Raw genomic sequence first — 12,971 nt, 5'->3', positions numbered from 1 at the left:
CGTTTCTTTGTAGCTCTTTCTTCTCCGCATCTTCCTTCTCCGCCTCCTCAGTCCTCCCATACTTCCTCCTCTGCCACCACCTATACTTCCATCTCTGACGTCTTGTCTCTCCTCTTACTCATCTTCCTCCTCTGCCTTTTCCCAGCATTGAACATCTACTTTCATTTACGCTGTTTGGGAAGACGATACAGCTGCCGGAGGCTCCGTCTGCTGCGGTGGCTGCTTCCACAGCTCCATCTAATGATATTTCCGCTGATGATACTTTAGTTCAAGATCGTCCTTCTTCGCCGAATTCTTTACCTGAAGACAGCAGCAATCCGGATAGAAGTGGAGCGGAGGAAGAATCCGACAAGGTTCCTACTTGATTACTTCTTTATGTCGTAAATGACCCATTACTTGAATTTGTGAAAGGAATGATGGGTTCCATCTTCGTTTTCAGATGTTTTGGGTATGCAGTATACAGTTGACTTTCCGCGACCTTCTTTTATCTTTTGTTTAGCTTCTAATTTGGGGTTTTTGGATAATATGATTCAATTTGAGAATTTTATTGACTTTTCCGGTAAGCAGGTATATTTTGGATTGGGGAAACTCGTCAATTTGATACCATCTTCTTCATGTTTCTAGTGGTATGAGCTGGGATTGAATTGACGTGTTTATCTGTATGAGCTGTTAGTTATCTTGATAATTGATATTTTAACCTTTCTAGTCAAGTTGTGCATTTCTTAATGATTGAAGGCCTGCTTTCGTTTCTGCTTCCTCTCACTAATTTGTTGTGTTGTGACTGGAGTGGGTTTGAATTCAGTTAGTTAAATCGAGTCCAAGTTTATCAACTATATCAAAGTAAGCCGGGCAAGTAAGACGAGAATAGTAGTGAAGCACCTTTCTTGCCTTTATTTCTGTGTTATCCACAATAATCTGCACTGTCGCTCTAGTATGTTTTTCACTGCATTCCACACTTCCACCATTGGTACTCTTGGTGATAGTGTACTTATGTCCAGAGTACCCCATTGATCAGAGAGCACTCTGCAGAAATCATCTAATTCCTGTTGCCCCTGAGATCAGAGAGCACTCTTTTCACGTAATTCGTGTACTTACGGGGTGGTTTCTTGGCCGCCTCCCTGAGATGCAGTGGAGTAGAAAATGCCAGCAGGCTTTCCAGCCAGCTTTTGAGCTCCCCACAAGAAACCAGTTGAATCCATAAATGCCTTGAATTGGGCAGCCATCATCCCAAATCTAGTTGGGAAGCCAAATATGAATGCATCAGCTTCAGGGAGTTCATGGGGAGTAATCACAGGGACGTCACTCTTTGGGGGAGCACCCAACTTTCCAAGAATTTCCTAAGAGAAGTCAGGCCAAAAGGGAAGAAAGAAAAATAAATCAGTAGCATAAATATTTTGATCTTGACTTAGAGCTTTTTCCTTACAAGTATATGATGACTACGCAGTTTTAATACCAGAGAAATATGTCACAGGAATATGAGAATTTGTGGTGTGATTATGTAAATGATCTGCGTAAGTTTGATTTCAGATGATGTATTGTCACTGGGGTGTTGACGGAAAAATGGTCACCTGATGTAAAGGATGCCCGCTGTGACCTTGATCCTATCTTAGTTGCAAACTACGTAAGGTACTTGTGGTTCTGTTCCTCGTTTAATTCAACTGTCAGATAGCTTTTCATATTTTTGGCATGATTAGAGAATCATCTGTTTCTATCTAATCAAACATTATTGGAACTACTAGTTTAATCACTCTCTGTTCCTGTTAGTTTAATAACATTATTTTGTATTTTACGGCTACTAGTTTTGGATTGGTAATTGGTTATAATCACTACCAAGTTAGCAGAGTTAATTCAATAAGTGCTTTTTACAATTGGTTTCATTGTAAATGGATATAAATGATTATGCTCTTACTGATCCAAGGTTAGACTAGTAGTAGATTTTCAACATTACTGCTGCTGGTCAAAGCTCCTCCATACAGAGTTGGGGTTAGAGTTAGGACTTGTGTAAGGAGACCAAACAATGATTAGAGCATCTTACACCATCTACATGACATGCACAAAATATTCTAAATTGCCGCATTGGTCAAGGCATCACCATGAACCTTCCACTTCTTAAACTCGGTAGAGGCTAACATAAATGAACTTGCATTCCGATGGCCTCCACCACTGAATTCCTTCATGTGATTCTATGATATGCATTTTCATAACTGAATAGGAGAAGTGCTATGAGTTGTGAAGATATTAAGAACCTGTGAGATTTGTGTTGTATCCTCATTCTCAATGAGGATATGAGTTATCTAAAATTGAATTGGATAGATTTCAATTGTTGAAGGGTATTGATTTACTTATGAATGACAGGACAAAGTATGACACTTTTTCTGGTCTCCGAGATGACTTAAAAAAGGATTGGCTACTGATCCACATTGGTAATTGATTTTTTTTTTTTGGTAATCTTCAGTTGAAGTTGTTTTTGTAGAAGAAGTTGAGCTGATTGCTGGACGCCCAAGTAGAGAAAGTAGAAGTTGTTACTACTCCATCGTGTATCCATGACTTTTTAAATTCTGATGAGTTCTTTGTTTTTTATGTAATGGATCAAAACAAGATTATAGAAAGATTCTAGGGAGTATTTCAGCTATTTTCTATCTGATTTTTGAGATTATAAGAATGGAACACAATCATATTGGTATATTTGTACCTGTGCGATAAGAAATTGGCACTCTGAATATTGATTAGTGCTAGATTGGTTGTTTATTGCTGATTTGCTGGCTTTCTGATCAATTTTTTTTTTGTAGAAAAGGAACTAATTTGTTTTTTTTTTTCTCTAAAGCATTAGTAACAATTAGTTAAATGCAAGAAAAAAAATAAATTATTAAAGGCACTAATTGGCTTTTTCCTTAAAGCTTTAGTAACAATTAGCTAAATGTTAAAAAATTATTATATAGTAAAAAAGAAGAAATTTTTTATGTAAGGAAATGTTAGTTGGAAACAATTCTAATTCTTAATGAATTCTTCTCCCATCCAAACGAAGAATTTGGAATTCCAAATGAATTCTTTATCAATTCTATGTATTTCCCAAACAAAAGAATTCCAATGTTTTGGAATTTCAATTCATAGAATTCTAATTCTATAGAATTTCAATTCCAATTCAATTCCAATTCTGTTGAACCAAACGCACTAGATCAATCACAGTCCATCAATACTCTAATCTCATCTTAGCTAGTGGTTCAGCAAACACTCTCCAGCTACTCGCCATCAAACTAAATAGAGAAGATAAATGAGGGAAGTCATTCTTAGAATTGTTCTTCTCTTGTATTATTAACATAACCTAACATGCCATTACTTAAATTAGCTCCTAAAACACCATATCTTGTCTACGCCCAATTGGGAATTAGATAGAAAATTCTCTAAGGGTGTGATCACCCACAAGAGTCATTGGAACTACCATTTTTTTTAGTAGTGTAGCTAGAATCCTTGCCATTCACTAAATTTTTATATTGTTGCAGGTGTTCTTGCCATCCACCATTGTCTGCAATAGCTCTTGTTCTCGCCTTCCCTTATCCACAACTCGACTTGAGATAATTGAAGGATGCTCTGACTTTTTAAATATCTTTCCACGCTTATGCCTTTGGTTCTTTGTAATTCAAGGATCAAAGGGATGACAAGGAAGCATAGTATAGTTGATAAAACGAGTCAGCTACAATTGATAGATCATAGATTCGAGTCATCAAAGTGAGCAAGTGGAGAACCACTAGGGGAATCATTGGTGCACATCTTAAAAAAAAAAAAAAGGCCCAAAGGAATTTTCCTTGGGCTGAGGATGAGATTGTCAATGCTGCCTTTTCAAGTGATGAACTTGCTAAGGCCTGATTGCCTTGGGCTTTATGCTGCCTGATATTTTTAAGATGGACCCTTGGAAGGCCCCCTGTTCAAAGAAGCTCCGACGTGGGCTTTTTACTGACTGATCTTGAAATCGCCCCCTGAGGAATAAACCCCTGCTTCACCGGGCTAACAATCCTAGAATCTATTTTGTGCATTTCATTTTTTGGCATGATTTTGTGCATTTCATATTGTTCTCGTCGTTGGATCATATTGAATTTCTCTTGTTCTTTTGCCTCAGGTGTTTTCTGGAAGAGAATGGCAAAGCTCTTGCTTTCCAAAGTTCAAACTCCAATTTATCGCTCAATTATCAAACCTGCCCAACTTTTACTTCACGCTCACCAATTTACACACAGTTGTTCAGAGCCTGCAGATGATAAGGATGCAATCTTGACGTCCATATGTGACTCCTTAAGCAAAGATGGCCTGAGTTGGGATTCTTTAACCCAAAAGTTCAGCTCAGTTCATCTCACCATCCCTCAAGTCGAAAAGGTACTAATTCAACTAAAAGAACCCATTAATGCAAAGCAAGCATTGAAATTTTTCCACTGGTCAGCTCATAATATGAATTTGCAACATGGGATGTCTTCTTATTGCATTACAATTCACATTTTGGTTAAAGCTAGGCTTTTTAAGGATGCCAAGGCATTGGTTGAATCAATTTTAGTCAACAAAAAATCCATGCATGATGGTCCTGTTGAAATGCTTAACAATGTTCTGGATTCACTGCTTGGTTCTTATGAAGTTGTGGGTTCGACCCCTTTTGTCTTTGATTTGTTTATGCAAACTTGCGCTAAGCTGAGGATTATTGATAGTGTTGTTGATGGTTGTAAAGTCTTGGATGAGCGTGGGTTTGGATTGAGTGTTATTAGTTATAATACTTTGCTTCATGTTATGCAAAAGTCTGAGAAGACTTCTCTGGTTTGGAGTTTGTATGAGCATATGATTGACAAGAGAATGTACCCAAATGAAGTTACTTATAGGATTTTGGTTCGTGCTTTGGGTAAAGAAGGGAGGCTAAAGAGGTTTTTGGATGTGGTGGAGAGGATTCATGGCAAGAGATGTTCTTTACTGGGCATGGTGGTGAATACTTGTTTGGTGTTTGGTTTGATAGACAGGGGTAAAGTTGGAGAGGGGATGAATTTGTTGAAGAAGATGTTGCAGAAGAATATAATTCCTGATACCATTTCATTTTCGTTGGTTATAATGGCCAAGGTGAGGATGGGGGATCTGGATGCCGCATGGGAGGTATATGAGGAAATGCGTAAGAGGGGTTTTGAAGGGAACTCTTTTGTAAGTACTTCGTTTATTGGTGCTTACTGTAAGCAGGGGAAGATTGAGGAAGCAATGAGGTTGATGCGAGAAATGGATGATTTGGGGATGAAGCCGTATGATGAAACATTTAATCATCTAATTGAAGGTTGTTCGGGAACAGGATATTTGGATGAAAGCTTGAAATTTTGTGAGAGAATGGTCAAGATGGGACTTCTACCAAGTCCTTTGGCATTTAATATGATGGTTGGTAAGCTTTGTTCAGATGGGGAGGCAAAGCGGGCTGATGAAGCTTTGACTGTTTTGTTGGAAATGGGGTTTGTTCCCGACGAAAACACATATTCTCATCTCGCTAATGGCTATATGACACTTGGTGATGTGGAGAGGATTCTGAAACTTTATTACGAGATGGAATATAGATCACTTTCTCCATGTTCTTCATTTTTAAATTCCCTAATAATTGCTCTTTGCCGACATGGGAGGGTAAGAGAAGCAGATGAGTTTTTAAATTTGTTGAAAGCTAGATCACTTATCCCTGGATCACACACTTATAAAACATTGATTGCGAGTCATCTGGAGAAGGGGAACAAAACCAGGGCCCAGCAGCTTTGTGAAGAAATGGTAGAAATGAGTTGAAGACTGGATGGTAAAATGGTCTCAGCTAGTAACGTGATGATGGACCTGCAGAGATGGACGCCTTAAACTTAAGGGAGGTAGGTTGTGTAGAAAATTCATTGTCATTGTTTTATAACCGAGAAAGACCAGAAACCCCAAACATGCTGTACATCTTCACCACCGACGTGGGAATTGTTACAATGGCTGAGAAAAATAATAAGAGAAGCAAAGGATTAGAACTTATTTCTTTGTAAAGCTGATTCTCAAATCATAACATGAAATTGCTTTATTTATAAAAATTCAAAATAATTCCGCTAACTATCCCACTAATTTCACTAACTACTCCACTAATTTCACTAATTACTCCACTAACTCCACTATCTTCATTAATTTCACTAATTAAGTAGAACAAAACAAACAAATATGATTAACTAACAATAGTAAATATTTCTAACAATCTCTCTCTTAAATTGAAAGTTTTTCAAACATTCAGTTTAATAGAACTTATCAATTGCACAGACTCCAAGCAACTTCCTTCATTTTTGAAACGTGGATAACTTCAATAGTTTGGTCATTATGTCAATAATCTGATCATTACTTTTGTAGTAGAGAAAATCAATTATTCCATTCCTTGAAACTCCCTTAGAAAGTGAAATCTTACGTCTATGTACTTGGTTCTTCCATGTAGAATTGGATTTTTAAAGAGTTTGATGGCAGAACTATTGTCATAATAAATTATAGTAGCTCTTTCTTGTTGAAAATGGAATTCTTCAAGAATATTCCTTAACCATTGCTTGATGGGCACATGCTGTTGCAACTTGCAGTTACGTACTGTGCTTCAATTGTTGACAAAGTAATAATTGGTCTTTTTTTGAACCCCATGAAATAGCTGTTGAATCCATCATGAATATATAGCCAGATGTACTCTTTTTATCGTCAAAATCGCCTGCATAATCACTGTCAGTAAAATCAAATAAATCTAATTTTTCACCATTCTTGTAGAACAACTCATATTCAATGGTTCCTTGCAAGTATCGAAGAATCCTCTTGGCAACTAGAAGACATGTCTCCCTTGAAATTTTCATATATCTACTAATAAAACTTACTGCATGCATAAAATCAGGTATTGTGGTTATCAAATACATGAGACTTCCCATAATTTGCTAACTCTCTTTCTTTCAGATTCTTTGATGAGTTTTAAATTCACTTCAACTAGCATACTAACAGAATTACAATTCTTCATTTGAAACATGTTTAGAATTTCTTACATATATTTTCTTTGAGAGATAAAAATTCCATCAACAGATTGCACCACTTCAGTGTCCAAAATATAATGCATCTTTTCAAGATTAGATATATCAAATTCAGCCATCATAGATTTCTTGAATTTCTCAAACATAGTACTATCATTTCAGTAAAAATAAGATCGTCAACATATAAACAAACAAAGAGCAATTTACCTCAATTTTCAATCTTTATAAAAAATGTATGCTCATATGGACACTTTTTAAATTTCTCCTTAGAAAAATAAGCATCTATACCTCTACACTAAGCACGTGGGGTTTATTTTAACCCGTATAATGCCTTTTTGATTTTATATATCTTATGTTCACTTCCAACCTTTACATAATCAGGAGATTGATCAATGAATACCTATTCATGTAGATCACCATGTAAAAATGCTAATTTCACATCCAACTGGATGATAGGCTATGAATGTTGTGCTGCCAATGCAATCACTATTCTAATCGTGTCATGCCTTGCGATTGGAGCAAAGACTTATCCATAATTTACCCCAAACTCTTGCTTATAACTTTTAGCTACTAAATGTGCCTTAAATTTGTCAACTTCTCCATTCTCCTTTAATTCCGTCTTGTAGATCCACTTGATACCAATTGACTTTTGTCTTTTAAGAAAATTGATTAACTCCCATGTGTTGTTTCTTTCAATAGTTGCAATTTTTTCATCCATTGCCTTTTGCCACTTTAAATCTTTGATAGCCTCTTCAAAAATTGTAGGATCATAATCAAAAAATAGAGTAAAGTATGTAAGTGGGTCCTCAAATTGGTCAAATCCAGTTACCTCATAATCGATCATCCATGCAGGTCTTTTTCTAATACGTTGAGGCCGTCCTTTATCTTTTGCTACTGTTTGGGAACTTGGTACATCATTTAGACCATTTGGTGGAATTTATTCTGTCAACTGTTGCCTATTCTCTTTATCAATTTTATCAAAATCAGCAGGTATTTGTTGTTTAATAACATTGTTGCTCTATGATCAAAAATTACATCCCGATTGATAACAATTTTCTTAGTGATAAGATTATAAAATTTATAGACTTTGATTGATCACTAACATTAACATCAAGAAAAATACATTTCTCTTTTTTATTATCTAGTTTTGTTCTTTTTTAGTCTGGAATATGAGCACATACAATGCATCAAAAATTATAAAATGATCCACTGTTGATTTTCATTCCCTTCATGTTTCCTCAGGCGTTATATTTTTAACAGCAAGTGTGGGACTTCTGTTCAGTATATGAATGTTCAAATTGACAGGTTCAGGTCAAAAACTTTTTGGAATACCACTTCTTGTCAAAATAGTTCTTACCATATTCAAAATTGTATGATTATTTCTCTCTGAAATACCATTCTCCTGTGACATATAAGCTGCTGTAAGCTATTTCTAAATTTCATGTTCCTTACAAAGATTCATAAATTCTTGTGAGTTATATTTTTCACCACGACCACTGCAAAGAATCTTTATGAATTTGCTTGCTTTCTTTTCGATAAGAGTCATGAAATTTTTGAAAGCTGAAGTGTTTCAGATTTTTTCTGCAAAAAATAGATCCAAATTTTTTGACTATAATCATCAATAAATGTCATAAAATAACATTTTTCATCATTAGATGGTGGATTTATGGGTCAGCATCAATTGGAGTGAACCAGTTTCAAAACGTTCATTGTTCTTCACGATTTTTCTTTTGAAAAGTTATCCCGATGTTGTTTACCAGCGAGATACTCTTCACAAACTTTTGAAGGAATTGTAATTTAAAATAGATCAACTACCATATTTTTCTGCTATAAAGTTTTTAATCCATTAAAATTTATGTGTCCATAACAAAAATAGCATAACCATGTTACATCTTTTGATTTTGTTGAGAAATATGAATGAGTCGAGTTCTACAAATAGAGTGAAAACATACGATTTGTCGTCATCTTAACTTGAGTAATTAAATCCAACTTTACATTTCGAACTCGACATACTCCATCTTTAATAGAAATCTCATACCTCTTTTTTAGCAACTGACCCATACTAAGTAAATTTGTCTTGAAGTCTAGAACAAAAAAAATATCAGTAATAATGTGACTAGAATTTTCTTTAATTTGAATAGTTACCCTTTCTTTTTTCATAATGAAAATTGCTGAGTTATCACCAAACTTGATAGTATTACGGAATGACTCGTCCAACTCAGAAAATGCCTTCTTATCTCCACACATGTGATTGCTGCAATCGGTGTCTAAATACCACATGTATTGTTGAATTTTTTCACTCATGTGACACACCATCAAAAGAGACAATTCTTCTTCTTTTTCTATAAAATTAGTCATTTCTTCATTTTACCTATTCAAATTAGTTTGACATTCTGATTGATAATAGCCATGCCTAGACATTTGCAGCATTCAATATTATACTTGTCTGCTGGATTTAGCATTTGAATTGTTAATGTATGGCCTCCTCGTTCTTATTTTCTTTTTTGAAATTGATTTTCTTAGTACTAGTATTGTTGTGTTAGTTGTCACGATCATTGTTTCCTCTACCTCTGCTTCTGTCTCTGCCTCTGTCTCCTCTCCATGTTGAGTGACTTTTTGTTGAAATCTTCAATGCTTGCTTCTTTTTCTCTTATTGGTTAATTTTTTTCCTCATGAATTAGTAAAGAGCTCTGCAACAAAATTAAATTTTACTGCTGAAGAGGTGATTTCTGGCTAGGTAGCCGAGATTACCTAGGACAGTCATCTCTCGGATGAAGTGAAGTTTGGAGACAGGTTCGTTGGTCCGAAGTGAAAGGCGGGGCTCTGTCCCCTGAAATCACTCCGACGATCAAGTCAGTTTAGTGAGAGAAAATAGAGAGTAATAATCAATACCAATGTAACAGTGTGCTTATTTGCGTGGGAGAGCAGAGGGGTATTTATAGGGTGAGTCTGGAGGGAAGGACAGGAGGTTTAAACACCCAGGCCCCACCACTTGTGTATTACGGCGCTGCTCTGGTCCTGTAGTAACAGTCCAGGCCTTTTCCCAGAAAGTACGGGGCATTCCCGACAGAGTCTCCGCAATTTTTCAGATAAAGCAGTGGCCCTCAATAGGGTGTCAGGCATGTTGACATCATCCACGTGCAACTGAGATGAGCTGCCTAGAGGACATAGGTTGAGGTCATATGGGGTCTGAGATGAGCTCTATCCGAGGTCATTAGGGATCCTGGATTTCGGGCCTCATCTTGGTCTCATGACAGATGAGGTAATGTAACCTCGGGTTGCGAGAAACCCTAGATGACCATCCTCAATAAGCCCCCCAAGCCTCGGGAACACTGAGCTTCATAAGGTTCCGAGGCTTCTTCATGCCGTGATTGCTTAGACCCTGAGGTGAGAAGGGCGAGTCATTGCAAATCGTGCCGGGCTGTCACGGAGCATAACACGTGGACAGATCAAATGGAGGGACGTGGGGTGACAAGACGGTTATGGGTGACTGGAACGACGCGAAGTAGTGGAAACGTGTATACAGGTAATGTGTCAGTGAAGAGGCAGTCATTAATGAGGAGAGAGGGACACGTTTTTTTTAAATTTATTGTTGCCGCCTCTTCGCATTCTCGCTAATCTCTATAAATAGGGGCCTTTTTCACCGCATTACTTTTCACCAATTCCCTTTTTACAGCCGAACTATTGCAAATTTCGGAGCAGGTGCCGAGATTAGGGCTGTAATCGAGTCGAATCGAACTCGAGTATGGCGACTCGACATACAAGAAAGATACTCGAGTTCGAGCGAATAGTATTATTGGAGGTCGAGCTCGAGCTCGAAACTTGCTCGCAATACTTGAGCTCGACTCGCATGGGCTCGAGTCAATCGAGCCTTATCGAGCTCGGTCGAACTCGAGTTACTAAATTTCATTTTCTTGATAATTTTTGTGCGAAAAGACATTATTGCCCTTTTAAAATTTTTATACGATTTGAAACATTTAGTAAATTTAACAACTCTTTTGGATATAAGAGTAATTTTATAACTCGAGTTTAGGGCTGTAATCGAGATTAGGGCTGTAATCGAGTCGAGTCGAGCTCGAGTATGGCGACTCGACATACAAGAAAGGTACTCGAGCTCGAACTCGAGCTCGAGCGAATAGTATTATTGGAGGTCGAGCTCGAGGTCGAAGTTTGCTCGCAATACTCGACCTCGACTCGCATGGGCTCAAATCAATCGAGCCTTATCGAGTTTGGTCGAATTCGAGTTACTAAATTTCATTTTCTTGATAATTTTTGTGCGAAAAGATATTATTGCCCTTTTAAAATTTTTTATACGATTTGAAACATTTCGTAAATTCAACAACTTTTTTAGGTATAAGAGTAATTTTATAATAATAATATATTAAATAATTAAAATTAAAAAGCTCGATAAGGCTCGACGAACCTTCGAGCATCGCTTTTGGATGCTCGAACTCGACTCGTTTAGCTTATCGAGCCGCTCAAGCTCGACTCGAACTTGGTCAACCCGAGTTCGAGTCAAGGTTTTGACCGAGGTCGCGAGCAGCTCAGCTTGATTACATTCCTAGCCGAGATCCAAAATTAGATGAGACTTCCTTTCTTCTCCAACCCAGCTTACTTTAACAAATAGTAAGTACCTTTTTCTCTTCATCTCGTCCTTATACACATGGCTAGGGTAGCTAAAATACACAAAGAGACGGTGAAACCGACCTACCAGCCCGAGGAGGAGCCTTCCATCTCGGAAGAGGGAAGTTCAAACATATCAGAGGAGGGAACCTCGTCCAGTTCAGGGGAGGAAACTGCCGAGACCTCCCAAGCAGACGAGTCTTCCGAGGCGAGTCAGGGGGATTCCGAGATCTTGTATAACAATGATTTCGGAATAGAGATTCCCCGCGATGAGGGAGTGTTGGAGCCAGTTGCCCCAAGGGATCTCTCTGCCATAGATTTCGGCCAAATGCCATCTTTTAGAAGTTGGGTCAGCATGGCCGAGGCTGAGAGGATAATACGAAAGTATCCTTTCAGGGGGGTATGGCATCGACACGCCTGGACCAAACTATTCAGCTGAACAGCCTCCAATGGGCACTGTGGCCGTCTACGTGCAATAGCTAGAGGCCGGATGCGAATGCCCACCACAAGATTCTTCCGAGATGTGCTGCAACATTTTGGAGTTCGGGTCACTCAACTTGTCCCTAACGCGGTTTGAATCTTGGTGGGGTTTGAAATGTTATGCCGAAACCAAGAGATGACCCCAACAATCAACCTCTTCCGCCGATGTTACACCCTCAAGGCTCATGGGACAGACAAGGAATGGTTCTCCATCTGTAATCGGAATAACACCATCCCGAAACTCGTAGTTGATGCTCTCACTTCGATAAAGAATTGGAAGCACAACTTCGCCTTCGTCCCCGCCGGAAACTTCCCCTGGGGCTTCTGGTGGAGGCCCATTAAAGCGAAACCGGATCCCTCTCCAGGGGATCTGGACTAGGAGGACTTCCAGACGTTGATGGGATCAAGCCTCCGAATCAACAGTTGGGATTATCCCGAGACGGTGCTGGTCGATGGGGGGATCAGCCGAGCTGTTATTGACCCTGAGAAACCCCCGTTCTTTTCCACTAGACTTAAAAAGCCTTGTAAATTTTCTTTCAAAGCCTTAGTCCTTGCCACAGTTATTCTAAATAATAATGTTTACTTTTTGTGCAGTGGTGAGAGTTTCTGATATCATCACTTCGGGTTCGGCAGCTGTGGTTAAGAGACCGAAGAGAAAGGCTTCGGGGGAAACATCGGCGCCGCCACCGAAGAAGAAGACAACACAAGTCCCCGTCGTCAAGACCTCGACATCCAAGAGCACCTCGGCCCCAACTGCCAAAGAGTCCACCTCGTCTGTACCAGAAGAAGTGGCAATTCAAGGGGTCACCATCGCCGCCCTTTCACATGGCTGAGACAAGCAGATCAAGTCTTCGG

General features: G+C 38.4%; 1 protein-coding gene across 1 annotated transcript; it reads left to right on the top strand.

The window, feature by feature from the left end:
• The first annotated feature begins 4,437 nt into the window (after window positions 1-4,437).
• Window positions 4,438-5,781, top strand: LOC113776810 (pentatricopeptide repeat-containing protein At1g66345, mitochondrial-like). Its single transcript, XM_027321868.1, has one exon. It carries the CDS (start codon window positions 4,438-4,440, stop codon window positions 5,779-5,781), a length of 1,344 nt encoding a protein of 447 aa, XP_027177669.1.
• Window positions 5,782-12,971: the final 7,190 nt, after the last annotated feature.

This window comes from Coffea eugenioides, chromosome 7, assembly GCF_003713205.1.
Source record: "Coffea eugenioides isolate CCC68of chromosome 7, Ceug_1.0, whole genome shotgun sequence".
NCBI classification, from domain to species: Eukaryota; Viridiplantae; Streptophyta; class Magnoliopsida; order Gentianales; family Rubiaceae; genus Coffea; species Coffea eugenioides.
Note: the sequence above shows the minus strand (reverse complement) of the source record. Positions and strands in the feature narration are given on the sequence as shown.

What these genes read in the sequence shown, in the direction of transcription:
- LOC113776810 (XM_027321868.1), top strand. Translation starts at nt 4,438, where the DNA reads ATGAATTTGCAACATGGGATGTCTTCTTATTGCATTACAATTCACATT.